At 36.4% G+C, this 22,664-nt stretch overlaps 1 protein-coding gene across 3 annotated transcripts in view; it reads right to left on the reverse strand.

Annotated features, from left to right (window-relative positions):
- KIFAP3 (kinesin associated protein 3) overlaps positions 1–22,664 on the reverse strand; it is a 146,877-nt gene that overhangs the window by 120,103 nt on the left and 4,110 nt on the right. For all 3 annotated transcript variants that reach the window (XM_005539956.5, XM_065523512.2, XM_045392570.3), the window contains exons 2-3: positions 10,954–11,085; positions 2,473–2,627 (exon numbers count right to left, since the gene is read on the reverse strand). In XM_005539956.5, the coding sequence (XP_005540013.1) occupies positions 2,473–2,627; positions 10,954–11,085 (287 nt within the window). The remainder of the gene's footprint in view (positions 1–2,472; positions 2,628–10,953; positions 11,086–22,664) is intronic.

The raw sequence follows: 22,664 nt of genomic DNA on the forward strand, positions 1-22,664 counted from the left end.
ATATTGTATCTGACTAGGGGATGTTTTCTCTACCTAGTACTATAAAACTGAAGGCATGCAAATCTGCCCTTCAAGCTATAATTAACTGGACATACTACAATGGGAACCAATAAGATTGCCCGAGCCCACAGAATATAGAATAGAAGCTGGAGTGCTGGTAGGAACAAATTATCCACTTGATAGCCTTTTGTGGAATGTTTACTGAGGCTTATAGCAAAAGTCTGTGGGCACATCCCAGTGATGACTGCTGTGACTCTGGACTAGAGAATTTCCACTTAAGAGGCATTTACTGCCTTGTTACAGGACATTAACTGAAGACATCCTATGATGGAAGGACATACAATGATCATGACATCTGAAATACCCATGCTATTTGGGGCAATGTCAGAAACAGTCTAACTGGGGACAGCAGTGCCCAGAAGAGCTCCATAATAAAATGGAGATACTTTGTATATGATCATGCTACTTGGGAAATTCAAGGAGGAGATACTCATGAGCAGGGAGCCTCTTTTTCCCCAGGATTGACTCTGAAACTGTGTGAGAAGCTGCAGGATTCTACCGTGCCCGTTAAACAGCTCTTACCTGACTGACAAAGAGCTGCCTGATTTATGAAAGGCAATTCCAAGGTGAACAGACAACATCCTGTTTGGAAGTCGGCTACTCTGACTGAAGACGAGTCAAGAAAACTTTTTTTTTCTTTTGAGCTATTTATAGCTTATGACAAGTAAAGTACATCTTTATGAGCAAAATTTGCCTTTCTACCTGAGTTCTCACAAATGTGGAAACTTCATTCATAAGTATTATTTTATGGCAATATAGTTATTTGCATAAGTTCAATAAGAATCTGCTTTCTTTTGTAGCAGGACACAATTGCAGATGCTGGTTACTTTACCAAGGCTTTGACTGGATTGGCATATTTTCAGATATGACTAAACTGCTTTGAGGAATTGATGTTGACTTTATAGAGCCAATAAAAGCCCCTCGGAAAGACTAGCCTTCTACCTTGTCTATGTAGTTTCTTTTTAGGGTTCCTCACCTGTGATAAGTAAAAAATGTTACTTTCAACAGATCCAGAAACCTCCAGTTATTTTGGGACCTCCACAAGAAATGAGTTCACCCAATTCATACAGGTGTCTGCAGGCATGGATAAATCCTTGGTTTAGCTAACCTTGAGGCTTTCAAAAAGTCTAAACTAAGATTCCTTATGGAAAAGTTCCTGCAAAGTCAACTTAAAAGAGCCTATATGGCCAATCAATATTCTTGCCATACTTTATGCAAATAGGCCAAGTATAATAAGACTTATTTTGGAAATAAATTGGTCCTACTATAATTTGTCTTTGGTAGAAATGGCATACTAGAGATAAAAATTTTGTTTCAAAAGAAACAATAGTATACCTGTTACTAGATTCTAGCCTTGTCTATTATTTTTGGGTTTTTATTGTTTTCTACAATTTGAACTAAACCTGAATTCTTTCCTGGCTACAAGTCTTCAAACTAACATTTTCAAAATTTTCTTCCATTCTTCTGACTTGAACTCTGTTCCAGACAGAAATATAGTTATAACTAAGCATTAATTAGGCTACACTTTGGCTCATTACCTTGCTGCTAAAGTCACATAGCACTACATACTGACCATTTACATCCCCATTGTTCTTACAGACAGGATCTCCGACGTTAAGAATCATAAGGATTTTGCTTAAGGATCATTTAAAATGTTTTTCAGACCCTGAGTTGCAGTGAAACAGCTGACACCTCGGAAGACCCTCATAGAGGAAAGAAATCAGCATGAGAATACAGCTTCTTCATCATCCTGTCCCATTACTTCACCTTACACTCTTTGACCAATCAACAATCTCCACACTTCAGCCCAATCCAAAATCCTTAAAAACTCTAGCCCCAAACTTCTCAGGGAGATGGATTTGAGGTTTTCTCTCATCTCCTAGTTTGGTGACCCCCAAATTAAACTTTTTTCTTGCTGCTGCTGCCAAAAAAAAAGGAAACAAAGAAAAATAATTCATGAAAGTTATATCCGTTGGATAGTCTAAGGCATATGATATATATTTTAACACTTACATAATCCGTCCAAATGACAAACAAATATAAAAAAGAAGCTTATAAAGTATCAGTCTAGTTGGTGCAGTGAAAATAGGTTTTCTGCCCCAAATTCTTTCCTTTTATTATTCTAGAATCAATATGACAGACATTTCCTTTTTTATTCTTACTTCAGTATATGTGTACATACACAAAACATGAAAAAAGAATTAGACCATTTTATGTGGAAGCATCTAATATAAAGCCTACCATGAAAGCAATTAATGTTTATTCTTTGTTGTTTACTCATTCATAGCACTGGTGAAAAAAACCTACCCAACATCAAATATCAATAGTTTGATAAACTTTTGTTTATAGTTGTTTGACAAACTATAAACAACTTTGGATCTGCATTAGGAAGCCAGGAATTCTACTACTTACCTTTTCCTGACAATGAATCACGGCGGTTCTGTAGATAGTACAAGAGCTGTTCCACCTCATTTAGTTTTGAAGGATGAATGAGTTTACATTCTTCAACCACCTTCCTTGCCAGGGAAGTTATATCTGTGTTGGCATTGAGACTCTTAAGTCGAATGCTGTAGGTATGACAGAATTTTTCAACTCACGTATTATAAAAGTAATAACTGCAATACTACTACTTTAAAATAATTTATAGGTTATAAATTATTATAGAGAATCTGGCCATAGACTCTTAGTAAAATAAAGTATTAGATATAATTAGACTTAGAAAAATACAAGGCAGTGATTTTCTGTGAGCTAGACAAACAAAATAACAAAAGGAACACAAAATCTTCCAACTCTCTAGGCAAGACAGCATATTCGGAGATTCTGTTTTAAAATGGTATTTCTGATATAAAATATATAAAGTCTTTAGCATTATCAAATGTAAGAATTCATACCATCATAAATAAATCATTTTCTTGACCATACCCACAAATGCTAACTTTTTTTCAGCTAGGGACAAGACACAATATCGATACGTTCAGATTTAGTTGCTCCGGTGGTAATTATATAGAAAGTAAAAGCAAAAGAAAGTGAAATCTGGCTGGGCACAGTGGTTCACATCTGTAATTCCAGCACTTTGGGAGGCTGAGGCGGGGGGCTCACAAGGTCAGGAGTTCGAGACCAGCCTGGCCAATATGGTGAAAACCCGTCTCTACTAAAGATACAAAAAATTTGCCGGGTGTGGTGGTGTGCGCCTGTAATCCCAGCTACTCGGGAGGTTGAGGCAGGAGAATTGTTTGAACTTGGGAGGCAGAGGTTGCAGTGAGCCAAGATCGCACCATTATACTCCAGCTTGGGCGACAGGGGAAGACTCTGTCTCAAAAAAAAAAAAAAGTGAGATCCACTTTAAGATCTGTATGAGGAATTTTGAGGAACAAATGAATACATTTTATACTTAGGTTAGTGCATTAACAATAATAAGCCAACACCTCCCTCTTTTTAAAGTTAGCCCAGGAGATTCACTGGGAACCCATTAAGAAACCATTATTAAGAGTCTGGAAACAATTGCCAGGAAGAGGTATAAAGACATAAAATTAGATTCAAAGTGAAGAGTCAACCTGGTGGCAAAAGACTGTCAAGCAGATGCTCCCATGCAAGCTTCTTTTCAAAAAGAGAAAAATAAGCAAGCAGCCACTGTGTAGAATTATTTTGTGTTAAAGATGGCTAATTTTTTGTTGGAAGACATCAAGGAATTAGAAGGAGCAGGAGTGGAGATCTCAGAGCAATGTCCTGTAAGCTTATTATTCATACACAGATGATTTCTCCTGAAACCATTCCAGCAGAATGACTTAGATATTATTCCTAGCTATATATTCAACCCCAAATCTGGTTATCCTGGGGTTCTACAAGCTATGTAATCGCTTTTAATAAATTCCTTTTCTGTTTAAATTTGTTAGAGTGGTTTCTAATGTTTACAAGAAGAACTCTAGCAATATTCTGTCCCTTTATTTCTTCTTTAACTTATTTGGTTTTTTTTTTGGTTTCTACCTTGAAAGTCCTTTAATTTTATTATATTTTTATATAGTCCTAGCTGCATATCAGAAGGCATAGAGAGAAAGAAAGGTCAATACAGAGAAAAACTCTAAAAAGACCTCTAGTTTGCTTCCAATTGCTTGCAATTATGAGTAAAACTGCTATAAACATTCAAGTGCAGCTTTTTGTGTGAACATGTTTTCAACTCATTTGGGTAGATATCTAGGGGCATGAGGAGGGTCCAAGATGGCTGAATAGAAACAGCCCCAGTGTGCAGCTCCAAGTGAGATCAACGCAAAAGGTGGGTGATTTCTACATTTCCAACTGAGGTATCCAGTTCAACACATTGGGACTGGTTAGGCAGTGGGTACAACCCATGGAGAGTGAGCAGAAGCGGGGTGGGAGGACATCACTTCACCCAGGAAGTGCAAAGAGCTGGGGGACATCCCTCCCTCAGCCAAGGGAAGGTGTGAGGGACTGTGCTACCCGGCCCGGGTGCTATGCTTTTCCCACAGTTTTTACAGTCCACAGATCAGGAGATCCTTTGTGAGCCAATACCACCTGGGCCCTGGATTTCAAGCCCAAAACCAGGCGGCTGTTTGGGTAGGCACTGAGCTAGCTGCAGGAGTTTTTTTCATACCCCAGTGGTGCCTGGAACCCCCGCAAGACAGAACTGTTCACTCCCCTGGAAACGGGGCTGAAGCCAAGGAGTCAAGTGGTCTCACTCAGGGAGTCCTACTCTTATGGAGCCCAGCAAGCTATGAACCACTGGCTTGAAATTCTCACTGCCAGCACAGCAGTCTGGAGTTGACCTGGGATGATCAAGCTTGGTGAGGGGAGGGGGGCCTGCCATCAGTGAGGCTGTAGTAGGCAGTTTTCCCTGGACAGTGCTAAGGAGACTGGGAGGTTTAGACTGGGTAGAATTCACCACAGTGTGGCAAAGTGCTTCTTTAGATGCCTCCTCACTGGACAGGGCACCTATAAAGGAAATGCGGCAGCCTTAGGGGCTTACAGATAAAACTCATCTCTCTGGGACAGAGAACCTGGCAGGAGGGGTGGCTGTGGGCACAGCTTCAGCAGACTTAATCTTTCCTGCCTGCTGGCTCTGATGAGAGCAGCTGATCCTGACAGGGGGAATTCTCCCAGCACAGCACACTAGCTCTGCTAAGGGACAGACTACCTCCTCAGGTGGGTCCCTGACTCCTGTGCCTCCTGACTGGGAGAGACCTCCCAACAGGGGTTGACAGACATCTCATATAGGAGATCTCTGGCTGGCATCAGACAAAGCTTCCAGGGGAAGGAGCAGGCAGCAATATTTGCTGTTCTGCAGCCTCCAGGCGAATGGGGTCTAGAGTGGAATTCCAGCAAACTTCAGCAGACCTGCAGAAGACGGACCTGGCTGTTGGAAGATTAACAAACAGAGAGCAACAACAACAACATCAACAAAAAATACCCCCCAACAAAAACCCCATCCAAGGGTCATCAGCCTCAAAGATCAAAAAGGATAAATCCACGAAGATGAGGAGAAACCAGCACAAAAACGCTGAAAATTCCAAAAACCAGAATGCCTCTTCTCCAAATGATCGCAAGTCCTCTCCAGCAAGGGCACAAAACTGGATGGAGAATGAGATTGATGAAATGACAGAAGCAGGCATCAGAAGGTGGGTAATAACAAACTCCTCTTAGCTAAAGTAGCATGTTCTAACCTAATGCAAGGAAGCTAAGAACCTTGATAAAAGGTTACAGGAAATGCTAACTAGCATAACCAGTTTAGATGAAACATAAATTACTTGATGGAGCTGAAAAACACAGCATGAAAACTTCGTGAAGCATACACAAGTATCAATAGCCAAATCAATCAAGCAGAAGAAAGAGTATCAGAGACTGAAGATCACCTTGCTGAAACAAGGCACAAAGACAAGATTAGAGAAAAAAGAATGAAAAGCAACAAACAAAGCCTCCAAGAAATATGGGACTATGTGAAAAGGCCAAACCTACGATTGATTGGTGTAACTGAAAGTTACAGGGAGAATGGAAACAAGTTGGAAAACACACTTCAGGGTATTATCCAGGAGAGCCTCCCCAGCCTAGCAAGACAGGCCAACATTCAAATTCAGGAAATACAGAGAACACCACTAAGATACTCCTCGAGAAGATCAGTCCCAAGACACATAATCATCAGATTCTCCGAGGTTGAAACAAAGAAAAAAATGTTAAGGGCAGCCAGAGAGAAAGGTCAGGTCACCTACAAAGGGAAGCCCATTAGACTAACAGCAGATCTCTCTGCAGAAACTCTACCAGCCAGAAGAGAGTAGGGGTCAATATTTAACATTCTTAGGGAAGATAATTTTCAACACAGAATTTCATATCCAGCCAAACTAAGCTTCATAAGCAAAGGAGAAATAAAAATCTTTCCAGACAAGCAAATGCTGAGGGATTCTGTCACCACCAGGCCTGCTTTACAAGAGCTCCTGAAGGAAGCACTAAAATATAGAAAGGAAAAACTGGTACCAGCCAAATGCAAAAACACACCAAAATATAAAGACCAATGACATTGTGAAGAAACTACATCAACTAATGTGCAAAATAATCAGCTACCAGTATGATGACAGGATCAAATTCACACACAACAATGTTAACCTTAAATGTGAAAGGGCTAAATGCCTCCATTGAAAGACACAGACTGGCAAATTGGATAGAGTCAAGACCCATTGGTGTGCTGTATTGAGGAGACCCATTTCACATGCAAAGACAAACTTAGGCTCAAAATAAAGGAATGGAGGACTATTTACCAAGCAAATGGGGGGGGGGGGCGGGGGAAAGCAGGGATTGCAATTCTAGTCTCTGATAAAACAGACTTTAAACCAACAAAGATCAAAAAAGACAAAGAAGGGCATTACATATGGTAAAGGGTTCAATGCAACAAAAAGACCTAACTCTCCTAAATATATATGCACCCAATACAGGACCACCCAGATTCACAAAACAAGTTCTTAGAGACGTACAAAGAGACTTAGACTCCCACACGATAATAGTGGGAGACTTTAATACCCCACTGTCAATAATAGACAGATCAACAAGAAAGAAAATTAACAAGGATATTCAGGACTTGAACTCAGCTCTGGACCAAGTGGACCTAATTGACATCTACAGAACTCTCCACCCCAAATAAACAGAATATACATTTTTCTAAGTGCCCCATGGCACTTATTCTAAAATTGACCACATAATTGGAAGTAAAATAATCCTCAGCAAATGCAAAAGAACGGAAATCACAGGCCACAGAGCAATCAAATTAGAACTAAGGATTAAGAAACTCACTCAAAACCGCATAACTACATGGAAACTGAACAACCTGGTCCTGAGTGACTCCTGGGTAAATAACGAAATTAAGGCAGAAGTAAAGAAGTTCTTTGAAACCAATGAGAACAAAGAGACAACGTACCAGAATCTCTGGGACACAGCTTAAGGAGCGTGTAGAGGGAAATTTATAGCACTAAATGCCCACATCAGAAAGGTGGAAAGATCTGAAATTGACACCCTAATATCAAAATTAAAAGAACTAGAGAAGCAAGAGCAAACAAAGTCAAAAGCTAGCAGAAAACAAGAAATAACTAAGATCAGAGCAGAAATGAAGGAGATAGAGACAAAAAACTCTTTCAAAAATCAATGAATCCAGGAGCTATTTTTTTAAAAAATTAACAAAATAGACTGCTAGCTAGACTAATAAAGAAGAGAGAAAAATCAAATTGACACAATAAAATACGATAAAGGGGATACCACCACTGATCCCACAGAAATACAAACTACCATCAGAGAAAACTACAAACACCTTGAAGCAAATAAAGCAGAAAATCTATAAGAAACGAATGAATTCCTGGATACATACACCCTCCCAAGACTAAACCAGGAAGAAATCGAATGCCTGAATAGTCCAATAACAACTTCTGAAATTGAGGAAGTAATTAATAGCCTACCAACCAAAAAAAAAAAAAAAAAAAGGCCAAGAACAGATGCATTCACAGCAGAATTCTACCAGAGGTACACAGCGGAGTGGGCACCATTCATTCTGAAACTATTCCAAGCAAGAGAAAAAGAGGGACACCCCCCTAACTCATTTTATGAGGCCAGCATCATCCTGATACCAAAACCTGGCAGAGACACAACAAAAAAAAAGAAAATTTCAGGGCAATTTCCCTGATGAACATCAATGTGAAAATCATCAATAAAATACTGGCAAGCTGAATACAGCAGCATATCAAAAAGCTTAACCACCATGACCAAGTCAGCTTCATCCCTGGGATGCAAGGCTGGTTCAACATATGCAAATCAATAAAAGTAATCCATCACATAAACAGAACCAAGGACAAAAACTGCATGATTTTCTCAATAGATGCAGAAAAGGCCTTCGAAAAAATTCAACATCTTTTTATGTTAAACACTCTCAATAAACTAGGTATTGATGGAACATATCTCAAAATAATAAGAGCTATTTATGACAAACACATAGCCAATACCATATTGAATGGGCAAAAGCTGGAAGGATTCCCTTTGCAAACCATCACAAGACCAGGATGCCACTCCTATTCAACACAGTATTGGAAGTTCTGGCCAAGGCAATCAGGCAAGAGAAAGAAGTAAAGGGTATTCAAATAGAAAGTGAGGAAGTCAAATTGTATCTGTTTACAGATGACATGATTGTATATTTAGAAAACCCCATCGTGTCAGCCTATAAACTCCTTAAGCTGATAAGCAACTTCAGCAAATTCTTAGTGTACAAAATCCAAGTGCAAAAATCACAAGCAATCCTATACACCAACAATAGATAAGCAGAGAGCCAAATCATGAGTGAACTCCCATTCACAACTGCTACAGAGAAAATAAAACACCTAGGAATACAACTTACAAGGGAGGTAAAGGACCTCTTCAAGGAGAACTACAAACCGCTGCTCAAGGAAGTAAGAGATAACACAGACAAATGTAAAAACATCCTATGCTCATGGATAGGAAGAATCAATATCATAATAATGGCCATACTGTTCAAGGTTTACAGATTCAATGCTATTCCCATCAAGCTAACATTGATTTTTTTCACAGAATTACGAAAAAGTACTTTATATTTCATACAGAACCAAAAATGAGCCTGTATAGCCAAGACAATTCTAAGCAAAAAATGGAGGCATCATGCTACCTGACTTCAAACTATACTACAAGGCTACAGTAACCAAAACAGCATGGTACTGGTATCATAACAGGGATATAGACCAATAGAACAGAACAGAGACTCAGATATAACACCACACATCTACAACCATCTAACCTTCAACAAACCTGACAAAAACAAGCAATGGGGAAAGGATTTCCTATTTAATAAATGCTGCTGGGAAAACTGGCTAGCCATTTGTAGAAAACAGAAACTGGACCCCTTCCTTACACCTTATACAAATGTTAACTCAAGATGGATGAAAGACTTAAATGTAAAACCCAAAGCCATAAAAACCCTAGAAGAAAACCTAGGCAATACCATTCAGGACATAGGCAAGGACAAGGACTTCATGACTAAAACACCAAAAGCAATTGCAACAAAAGCCGAAATTGACAAATGGGATCTATTTAAACTAAAGAGCCTCTGCACAGCAAAAGAAACTATCATCAGAGTGAACAGGAAACCTACAGAATGGGAGAAAATTTTTCTATCTACCCATCTGACAAAGGACTAATATCCAGAATCTACAAGGAACTTAAACAAATGTACAAGAGAAAAAACAAACAACCCTATCAAATAGTGGGTAAAGGATATGAACAGACAATTCTCAAAAGAAGACACTTATGCGGTCAAGAAACACATGAAAAAAAGCTCATCATTATTGGTCACTAGAGAAATGCAAATCGAAACCACAATGAGATACCATCTCATGCCAGTTAGAATGGTGATTATTAAAAAGTCAGGAAACAACAGATGCTGCTCAGTCTGTGGCGAAATTGGAATTGGTTTAACCATTGTGGAAGACAGTGTGGTGATTCCTCAAGGATCTAGAACTAGAAATACCATTTGACCCAGCAATCCCATTACTGGGCATATACCCAAAGGATTATAAATCATTCTACTACAAAGACACATTCACACATAGGTTTATTACAGCACTATTTACAATAGCAAAGACTTGGAACCAACCCAAATGTCCATCAATGATAGACTGGATAAAGAAAATGTGGCATATATACATCACGGAATAATATACAGCCATAAGAAGAATGAGTTCATGTCCTTTGCACGGAGATAGATGAAACTAGAAGCCATCATTCTCAGCAAACTAACACAGGAACAGAAAACCAAACACCACATGTTCTCATTCATAAATGGGGATCGAACAATGAGAACACATGGACACAGGGAAGGTAACATCACCCATCAGGGCCTATCAGGAGGTAGGGGGGTAAGGGGAGGGAGAGCATTAGGACAAATATCTAATGCATGTAGGGCTTAAAATCTAAATAACGGGTTAATAGGTGCAGCAAACCACCATGGCACATGTATACCTATGTAACAAACCTCCACATTCTGCACATGAATCCCAGAACTTTAGAGTAAAATTAAAAACAAAAAAAAGAAACATGAAACACATCTTTTATGGTTGATTTCACAAGTTAGTAGTTCATAATCTATTATATTCATTTTCTAAATGGGATAAATTAGAATATATATGTTACAACAGGTTCCTATTAAGCTTACAAAAATCTTACTTTTTCTAGGATTAATATACTCCATATTTATAGTTTAATATAATCTCTCCTTCACTAAGATGAAGTATGCCTGGAAGAATGCCATAATTAATCACCTATGCAGATCAAAATAATATCAGATTTGTATAAAGTTTATATAATGTTCACTAATTTCAAAATGTACACAAATAAAGAACTTACATTTTTTGACATTCTTTTCGTTCTCCCAACATGGGGTCCCCCATTTCTCCAAGAATGGTGGCTTCCACTTCATATTGAACAATGAGTGCTTTTTCTGATGGATGTACATCAATATTCCCTCCTTTAACTTTCCTATAATACAAAATTGAAATGACATACCAGATTAAAACTCTCAAAGTGGCCATGGTTTTTGTCTATGTTTAGGTCTATAACATATGGGTTGGATTAACATGTGAATTTGAATCAGATTACTCTTGACTTGGGATTAGAGATAACTCTTTTTCTCTAACTGTAATATATATATATGTGTGTGTGTGTGTGTGTGTGTGTGTGTGTGTGTGTGTATGTGTGTATATATATATCTTTGTCATGCATAAAGTATCTTTATAAATAGCTCTTCCTAGGAAAAAAATACATTTACCAAAGGATCATGCATAAGAGCAAGAGAATGAAACATAAACAATTAAGATGGCTTTGGAGAGAATGACCTCAAAAAAGTCAGTTATTCAAAACCAAAGACAACTGTCTTAAAATTTATGTTAAAAGAAAAAGTCAGGCCAGACATGATGGCTCACACCTGTAATCCCAGTGACTTGGGAGACCAGCATGGGAGAAATCCTTTAGGTCAGAAGTTTGAGACCAGCCCAGGTAATATAGTGAGAGACTGTTTCTACAAAAAATTTAAAAACTAGCGGGGCATGGTGGCAGGTGTCTGTGGTCCTAGATAATCACAGGCTGAGGCAGGAGGATCACTTGAGCCCTCTGATGGTGCCATTGCACTCCAGCCTAGGCAATAGAACAAAACTCTGTCTCTATCAAAAAAAAAAAAAAAAAAAAAAAAAAAGTCAACCTGCCCATTAATTACCCCATAAACTGGACCAAAAGACAGGAAGAAATTATATATTACAATATATGTCATGTATCATTGTACAAGTTGTAGCATTAGTACCTAAATAAAATCACTGAATCACACACAAATTACGTAACAAAAAAGCATTTACAGGTTAGGTAGGTTGTATAGTCACATATCTCAAATTATAGTGTCAATAGTAGGTTCTACGGAAAGGTTGTATATACTCTTTCTTCAAGCCCATGAAGTTGCAAAATGAATTCTTAATTGCAGTAAACCAGTGATGAATTAATCACTATTTGCCACTTGGCCATTTTAGAAGGCAATAAAGTTGGTTGTGCTGGAAGAGATTAAGCAACAGAAACAAGTAAAATCTCTCATTCTTAGTACTAGCTAGCAGCTAGCTGACTAGTGGGGTCTTTTAGCCTGATAAGAAAAAACAAAAATATGACAACACCTTAAATTTAATTCCAGTAATTAGAAACTCAAAGCTTTTCTTTCAGTTGGAAATAATACTCTGATAAATTATGCATATTTTCAAAGTAATTTTTAACTGATCTGTTCACCAGAATTCCTCATGAAAAGGAGATGCATCTGCAGTGAGTATTAGGGTAATGATTAACAGTCAAGTACAGTGATAGAGTAGGAAATTAAGTACACTAAAGCATAGAGTCTAGGTAGGTCAGCAACTAAAGTGATAGTAAGACATATAGGACAAGTAAAGAATGAAAACAGAAGCCAGGCAGGCCAGCAAAAATCGAGGAATTAGGAAATGAGATATAAACATACATTTAAAAGAATGGTACAGATTCCAAAAGGTAAGATAAATGGATAAATGTACTAAAGCTATGTAAGTCACAGGAATCAAAAGATCTAAGGAAAGCTGAAAAACAGATATAATGTAGCATCACTATCTTAACTACATAAGAAACTATGTTAATTACGTAAGGCAAACTAGTTACTTCCTTCCTGATAACATGAAAAGCAATCCCACTACTGGACTTTTTATAACTGTATCCAGTTAAGGGAAGAAAAGAATAAGGATAAAATATAAATGCAGATCCTTAGACTAGCCTCCTATTACCACTCTAAAATGGGTCTTCCACATATTGGCAGCTGGAGGAATTGCATAATTCTTGTCCTCTGTGGTCTCATATCTTGCCTTTCCTTAAAGAAATCAAATAATTAAAAAGGAAAAAAAATGAAACACCTCACCACTCCTTTTTAGTTTTTGTTTGCCTTTTTTTGCTGTGTATGTGTGTTTTAGAGGAGTAAGTTAATTAAAATTTATCTCAACTTATGTTTATTACAGAAAAACTAAAACAGAAATGAGCAAAGAAAAAATAAATTCAAAAACTTACAAGAAGTAATCACTTGTTATTGGTAAACATATACATTCAGATATTTTTCTATTAGTACTAAACAATATAGAAAGAGAATGACAGCTATAGTGGTTTTTTTTGTTTTGTTTTGTTTTTGTTTTTTTAACAGAAGAGGCTTAAGGGTAGTAATCTAGTAGGGCTGAAACTATCATTTTACCTTAAATGCTGAACTTTCAAGTTGAATAGTATTCACAATGATGTCAGATATTTAACTATTGGGAGAATTAATTTCCAAATGTTCTACCTGAATTCCATTAATTAGATGAAAAAAATTTAAGCCATTATTAGAAATTAATGAATTTCTATTTGAAGCATCCTATGACACCGATGCTAAATTGATATCTTTTAGCTGGTTGCAAATTTCTTCTACTAATACAGCCTTCTCAATAACAGCTCTGTTTCACTTTGTTTTTGTACATGAATAAGAAAACTAGAACCAACAGTGTGCTAAATTTACTTAGAAAAATAATTTTCTTTTAATCTGAATGAGAAGTTATGCTTCACAGAGTAATATAAAATGCACCTTCTATAACTGCATGTGATAAACTGTCACCTTTTGGGACAGTGTTCTTAATTATTAACTTCTGAAGTACATCCTTATGTTCCTAGATTTCCTGTGGTTAGAGATATTATTGTGATCCTTAAGAAAGATAATAAATGCTGATGAACTTTGTGTTGCCACCCATTCATTATCAATTTTCTTGAGAAACCAAAAATGCAGTCCTTAACTTTTCATTACATAGGTACTTTAAAAAAATTATTCCTTTCAAAAGGATTTACTGCAAAATAAAATTGTATCAAATAATAAAATTAAAAAACAGTTGTAGATTTATCCATACAGCCAATAACATAGCCATTGTAGGAAGTGTTTGGTCTACTCTCCATATGCTCTCTGGCAGGATTGTTATGCATCTATTTCCTGCATCTACTTGAAAAATACCCAATATATAAGTGTCCACAATTCCAAATGACCCTACCAACTGTCAGAGCATATGTATGCATTTCCATAGTTTACAGCATGGGTATGGCACAATAGGCTGCTTAATGGGGAACTCTATTCAATGCTCGTATGTCTCATATACTACTAGACAAGACACTAACAGAAGCTGGAAGTACAAAGTGGAAATCTACCAAATCCTCCATCCCAGCTTATTTTAATGTAATTACTAATGATACCTCCATAACATTTATAAAAACTGGGACAAATGCTAAGTCAGATGGGTTGAGGGGGGTGTGGGGGAGGAAAAGCTGAAAACTAGAATTGTCTAGGGCAAAGAGGCAAAAAATAATGACCCTAACCAAATATAATCCTTTCTTGCCTACTCAAAGGCACCCTTCAGTAATTATTTAGTAGTCCATTCCCATCCACAAATAAACATATGAAAATGTCTCAGGTTAAAAGGCAAAAAAAAAAAAAAGAAACCCAACCACCCAAACCTTACATTGCTTAATGCACTGTTGCTTAACACCTTGATATTAATTCTATTAACACTGCTTTTCATTGTTACAAAACTCCTTTTGTGTTTCATTTTTTCATTTTTTTCAAAAAACAGACCCAAGGCTTACAAAACTTCTTTTGTTTTGATAGTTATTCTAATTAGTCTACTCACATGTGAACCCATTCCAATTAGACTTTGGCTCTAAACCCTACTCCTACTCTACCAAAAAAGCTCTGGTCAAGGTCATCAATTTCCTCCATGTTCTAAATATTTAAAGTTTTCACATTTTTGTCTTTATCTATATATTATTTTTGTATTTTGTGGGGATAAATTTTAACTTCTTTCCATAGAAACAACCAATTGTATCAGCAGGTTTTGCTGTGTCTTTTAAACTTCTTTGTTTTTTATTTTATTTTTTTGGTACAAGTCATAGTCAAGCACATTTTTCATCTGGAACCAGTATGTACCTACTACACACATAAATCAAACAAAAAATTCAGGAAATCATGCCTATTCTTATCATGTGAAAAGCACTCTATCCTATTCACAACCCACTGATACATTGTGATTTACAGCTTAGAAATAAAAATTTAGTCTTTTTTTTTTTTACCATTGGTTGGCAATGTTACCTCTTTGCAAAAATGGCAATGAAACCGCCTTTGCAAAAATTATAACAGTGAGAGAAATCTAACCTTACTCCATCTTGCTTCTGACCTCACATGCTACCTGCCTCTGTCGGACTCTAAAACAAAAATAACAACCCCTTCCCAAAACTAGCCCTGAAACCACCTTTGTAAGACCAATGAAAGGCCACACGATTAGAATTACGGGAGGGGCTTAAATTCTGCTAAGCCAGTAGGTGCAGTTAAACGATAACCAGCCATTGTTCCCTAGTCTGCCTTTCTTAACAATCTACTGCTCCAAAGGTCACAAGATTTGTATTTTCCCCAATTGCTTTGATAGATAACAACACTATTGTCAAAACCTAAGATTAGTCTTTGAAGGTATTTTTCAGACTTGTGTATTCTGGCCACTGACGGACTCCACCTGGACTTGTGACTCAGCCCACTGAACTAATTCAGCTGGTTCTGTGATCCCCATCCAGGAACTGACGCAGCACAAGAAGATAGCTTAAACCTGCTGCAATATCATCCCCAAGTAAATCAATCAGTATCTCCCGTTTCCTAGCCCCCTGCCCTCCAAACTGTCCTTGAAAAACCCTAACTTTCAAGTTTTATGGGAGGCTTGTATGAGTAATACTCCCACCCTGCTGATTGGCTACCCACGCAATCATTAAACTCTTACTCTACTGCAATACTGCTGTCACAGTGAGTTGGTTTTTTCCCTGTAGTGGGCAAGAATAATCCAGAGTCGATTATATCACATGTGTGTCTATTTCTAGGCTTTTCATTTTATTCAGTTGGTTTACCGAGCTATTTTTACGTTAATACCTGAGGGAAGTGTTCCCAACCTGGCTCTTCCATATTTTTCTCAGTATTGCGGGACCTTTGCTCATCCACTTAAAAATTTAAAATTGTGTTTCAAATTCAGTAAAATCCCTCCTGGGATGATTGACATTATGAATTTTCAGATTAAGGCATCTATCCATGAAAATGATATATCTACTTAAGATTTAATTTTCTTTTAATGAAATAATATAAATAGAAAGGTGATGCCCATCATTTATTATTAGGTTTATTCCCAAGTACCTTATATTTTTATTTGTATTTGTAAATAACTTTTTTGCTAACAATATTTAACCAACTATATCAAAATTCAATTTGGGTGTGTGAGGTATAGAGATGTTATATTCTGCAACTGTTGTTTAACACCTTGATATTAATGTCAATAGCTTGAACATTATTTTAGGTTTTCTCTACAGATTAATACATAATTTGTGAATAGTATCAGTTTCATTTCTTCTCTTGCTATCTTTATACCTTTCCTATTTCTTATCTTACTACCTGTTTAGGACTCCTGGTGAAATGTTGAGGTAGTTACATAGCTATCCTTGGATCATCCTTAATGTTAAGGGAAATGCTTCTAAAGTTTCCTCATTTATTATTTTATCTTTTGATAAAGGGTCTCACTCTGTCACCCAGGCTGAAGAGCAGTGGTGTGATCACAGCTCACTGCAGCCTTGCCTCCCAGGCTCAGGCAATCCTCCCACCTCAGCCTTCCAAGTAGCTGGGACTACAGGCATGCACCACCATGCCCAGCTAAGTTTTGCATTTTTTATCGAGATGAGGTTTCACCATATTGCCCAGGCTGGTCTTGAACTCCTGGGCTCAAGTGATCCACCAGCCTCAGCCTCCCAAAGTGCTGGGATGACAGGCATGAGCCACCACACCTGGCTAGTTTCCTCATTTAGTATGTTTATATCACAATTCCCTTTTATTTATGGCTTTGGTTTTTTCCTTAAATCATGAATGTGTAGTGAATGTCATCAAATGTATTGTTCTTCTTTAATTCATAAATATACTACATCAAATTCATTAAATACATAAAACCATACTCATAGTCTTAGAATAAGCACAACTTGTTAATGCTGTCTTAAAACACTGTTGGATTAAATTTGCATCCTTGCTCATTGAGCCTGCAATTTTCCTTTCTAATGTCCTTTTTCTGACTTTCATATGGAGATTATTCTAAAATCTTAATATAAATTAGTTGAGGAGTATCCTTTCTTTCTAGACTTCTTGGAAGAGTTGTACATAATTGGAAGCATCTGCTTCCCGAAAATTTTATTAGGATTTGACTTTAAAACTGTCTGGATGTAGCAGATTTTATCAGTATGAAATACTCCTCTATAGTTTTTACAGTATACTTTTTCTTAAAGTCTATTTTATCTGACATGAACATGGTCATTCTAGCATTCTTAGGCTTACTGTTTGATTGCATGCATTTACCATTAACTTACCATGTTCATACTTAAAAGTATATTTTTCAGGTATGACAGATAGTTGGGTCTTGCTTTTCTTTTTTCTTTTTAAAAGAAATATTGGTAATCCCTGCCTTTCCATTGGAACGTTAAAACCTATGCTGTCTGATACAATAGTCACTAGCTACATGGGTCTATTTAAAATTAAATTTAAATACATTATATTTTAAAAATAATTAAAAATGCAATTCCTTAGCTGTACCAACCACATTCAAAGTGTTCATTAGCCATACAGCCAGTAGCTATGTATTTGATGATGCAGCTGTAAGACATTTCCATCAGTGAAGAAAGTTCTATTGGACATTACTGTTTTGGATCATTTAACGCAATTACTGACATACTTAGATTCAGATCTATCATTTCATTTTTATTTCCTGTTTGGGCCCTCTATACTTTGATTATTTTCCTAATAGCCTTGTGAATTATTATTTTTTTAATTCCATTTTGTGTAGATGTTTTCGCTATACTTAAAAAAATTGTTTTTGGTGGTTGCTTTAGGAAGAACAATGTTTTGGTTACCTTTTTTTTCACAAGGTATTTAAGAGTCAATGCTATGCTACTTCACAAATTGTAGGTCTATTGCCTACACCTCCCCTGCCATTCTTTATGTTATAGCTGTCATATGCATTATGTGTACTTACCTTATAAACCCACGCAAAAATTTCGTAATTTTTGCTTTCAAGTCATATGTATTTTTAAAAAATTAAGAGGGGAATAACCTCTTATGTGTACTCAAATATTTACAATTCCTGATGGTTTTCATATTGGTAAAACCAAAACAAGTTTTATATTTCTATTACTAACATTAGACTTGGTAATGGAGAATTAGAGGATTAAGGTAATTGAAACCAACACACCTTCTAAGAAAATCTTAAAAGCTGAGGGCAAAAACACATACGTGTGTATCTGTTTGAGGCCATAAGAGAACTAAAAAGGCAGAAAAAATTACAGTGCTAAGATCCAGGAGAAAAAGAAAATGAAGAGAGGTAAATCTTGAATTCAATGCTACTTTTCCCTAGAGGTATATGCTAACTGAAAAGAGAGGGCTGAGAGGTTGGGAATCTTTTAATAATCACATGAGGCTAGAGACACAAAAAGTGGATTCTGGAGTGCTCTGAACAGTGGCTCTGATAAAGCTCCAAGCTTTAAGCTGGAAACAGGAGGATTACCTCCTAGGAGTAACTGTGAAACAGATGCAGATCGGTCACCAACAAGACTAAAAAGCCCAGTTTAATGTAGTTGAATCTCTGAGAACTAATTAAGGTGACCCTGAATTTTCAGTAGTTCTTACCATCATAAACAAAATATAATCTTCTCTGGAAAAAGAGATCATCTGAGGCCTCAAATGATGATTTAAACATTTATATTCCTATATATGATACTCAAAGAATAGTCATTTTCAGAAAAAACTAGATATTATTTTTTTAATTTCTAGAACTAAAAATGCAATAACCAAAATTAAGAATAATAAATAAATAAATATATTTAATAGCAGATTAGACACAGGTAAGGAGATAATCTGTGCTATAAAATATAAATCAGAAGAAAACAACCAAAATAAAACATAGAGACAAAAAGGCGTAAAATACAAGCAAAAGTATAATTCAGCAATGCATACTGAGTAGGTCTAGTATATGTACTTGAAGTCCCAGAAAAAAGGTGAGAGAGAATGGGGACAGAAGCAATATATGAAAAGATAATGGTTAAGTGACAATAGTGAAATGGCGAGAGTAGGGACCTCTAGAGGCTGGCACTCCCCAGAAGCACTGAAAAGCTTGGCAAAAAAACTATCACAATCAACCTCATCAGAACTCTGGAAGATAGTCAAAGGTTTGTAGCTACCAAGTGAATGTTTAATCAGAAGAAAGGTTACAGAAACAGGGTAGGCGATCATTATGGTCTTTTCACTTACACTAGACATCCACCCCACTCTCAAGCACAGTGGCAGTCTTAAATATGGCAGCCCACGTTCCCACTGTTAATACTTGGTTCTAGAGGAGTTATGTGGACCTTGCACCCAAGGAATTTTGTCTGACTGTTTTGCAACTGACTGGGGTTTCCTTTGAGGTCTGCTGCAAGGGGCTTTCCTTTGTTTTGACTGATTTTAAACTCTTATCAGGATAGTGTAGCTATGCAGTCACTGAAATCAGTGAAAGCCAAGCATACAAGCTGCTGACCCCTGGGATAAATAGTAATAGCGGGGTCAAACAAAACATGCTGAAAGCCTAAGAGGAAAGTCCAGGGAGTCAGACATTTTGGGGGAATAGATGCTTTGAAAAGCTATTGCACATAAAGAGAAATCTAGAAATCCATGAGTATGGTCAGGGCAGAATACATACCCAGAAAAAACCTGGTAAGACCACAAGATTTTACCTCTGGCTGGTCTTTAGGCTCTGTGCAAGCAGCAAATGAAGGCTAAGGTAAAACTGTAAATTGCCTGACTAAGTGTTGAAGGCATATCCAAACACTGAGTCAACCTACAAAGACACAAAGAGTATTTTTTTCTTTTCTTTCTTTGGCCATCATAATATTCAAAATACCCAGTTTTCAACAAAAAAATATGAAACATGCAAAGAAACAAGAAACTATGGCTCATTCTCAGAATAAAAAAAATTAACAGAAACTGTCCATGCTACAGCACAAACACTGGACTTATCAAAGACTTTAAATCAACTGTCTTAAATATGTTCAAAGAGCAAAAAGAAACCAGTGCAAAGAACTAAGAAAAAGCAGAAACACAATGTCTCAACAAATAAATAGTTTAAAAATACATTATCATAAGGATCCAAATAAAAATACTAGAGCTGAAAAGTACAATAACTGAAATAAAAAAATCACTACAGGGTTTTTAACAGCAGATCTGAGCAGAGAGAGAAAAGAATCAGCAAACTTGAAGATATGTCAAATGAAACTGTCCATTTTGAAGCACAGAAAGAAAACAGAATGAAGAAAAACAGAACCTAAGAGACTTATGGAACACCATCTAGTATACCAACATATGCATAATGAGGGTATGAAAGGAGAGGAAGAAAGGAGCGTAGAGAATACTGGGAAAAAACAGTCAAAAACTTCCCAAATTAGACCAAAGACAAATTTACACATCCAGGAAGCTCAATGAAATTCAAAGATAAACTCAGAAATTCAAAGATATCCACAGTAAGACACTCTATACTGACGCTCTATTTAAAAAAATAATAAAGGATTTTGAATTAACTTAATTTTACACCTTAAGGGGCTAGAAAAAGAAGAGCAAACAAAACCCCAAGCTAGCAGAAGGAAATAATAGAAAGCAGCAATAAAAGAAATAGCGACTAGAAAAATAACAGAGAAAATGAAAACAAAGGTTAGTTCTTTGAAAAGATCAACAAACATTTTTGGAAAACTTTGTTAGACTGATTAAAAAAGAAAAGAAGAGACTCAAATTACTAAAATCAGAAATGAAAGTGGGACATTACTGCTGCTCTTTTGATGATTAAAAAATTACAAAAGAATAATATGAACACCAACAAATTGGATAACCTACATGAAAAAGAGTAATTCCTAGAAACACACAAACTACCAAAACTGACTCAAAACACATAGAAAATCTGAACAGAACTAGAGGTAAGGTGATTGAATCAGTAATCATAAACCTTTCAACAAAGAATAGTCCAGTACCAGATGGCCTCACTGGTGAATTCTACTAAGCATTTAAAGACAAATTAACATAAAAATCCCTGGAACTCTTCCAAAATATATTAACAGTAGAGGAAACACTTCCTAATTCATTCCATGAGGCCACCATTACCCCGATACCAAAGCAAGACAAAGACACTACAGGAAAACCTACAGACCAATATCCTTTATGAATATACATGTGAAAATCCTCAAAATACTAGCAAACAGAATCCAGAAGTATATCAAAAGGACCACACAACATGGCCACACGGGCATTTCAATATAATACACCACATTAATGGAATGAAGCAAAAAAGTACATGATTATCTCAATTGATGCAGAAAAAGCATCTGAGAAAACCCAACATCCTTTTATGATAAAAGTACTTGATAAATTAGGAATCGAAGTCCCTTAACATAATAAAGGGTATATATGAAAAATCTACAGCCAATGTCATATTCAATGGTGAAAGAATTAAAGCTTTCCTCCTAAGATCAGGAACAAGACAAGAATGTTTATCCACTTTCCTGACTTCTATTCAACATAGTACTGGAAATTCTAGCCAGAGCAATGAGGCATGGGGGAAAAAAAGGCATCCAGATTGAAAAAGAAAAAGTAAAGTTATTTCTATCTGTAGAAGACATAATCTTATGTATAGAAAATTGTAAAAGTGGCACAAAAAACTGGCTAGAGCTAATAAACAAATTCAGCATAGTCAGAGAATAGAACAGAACACACCAAAAAAATCCACTGTTTTTCTATATATTGGAGCTGAAAAATATGCAAAGGAAATTTAGAAAATTTCATTTCCAATACTATCAAAAAGAATAAAATACTGAGTAATAAATGTAACCAAGGAACAACTGTATACTGAAAACAACAAAAAGTTGCTGAAATTAATATGAACTAAATGAAATCACATGTTCATGCACTGAAGGACTTAATATTGTTAAGATGGCAATATTCCCCAAAGTGATCTACAGATTCATTACATTCCAAAAGTCTCAATCGCTTTTTTTTTTTTTTTTTTTTTTGCAGAAATGGAAAAGTCAACCCTAAAATTCAAATAGAAATACAAGGAACCCTAAATAGCTGAAACAGAACAACAAAGTTGGAGGACTCACACTTCTGGATTTCAAAACTCACTACAAAGCTTCAGTAAGCAAAACAGTGAGGTACTAACACATGGACAGACAGATAAATGAAATATAATTGAGAGTGCAGGAATAAACCCCAACATTTTTGGTCATTTAATTTTCAAAAAAATTGCCCAAACCATTCATGGAGGAAAACAACAGTCTACTGTTCTTTTCTGACATTTGTTCTGACAAATGATGTCAGAACAACTAGAGAGTCACATATAAAAGAATGAAGATGGACCCTTACCATACACCATAGTCACATATAAAAGAATGAAGATGGACCCTTACCATACACCATA

This window comes from Macaca fascicularis, chromosome 1 (assembly GCF_037993035.2).
Source record: "Macaca fascicularis isolate 582-1 chromosome 1, T2T-MFA8v1.1".
Taxonomy (NCBI): domain Eukaryota; kingdom Metazoa; phylum Chordata; class Mammalia; order Primates; family Cercopithecidae; genus Macaca; species Macaca fascicularis.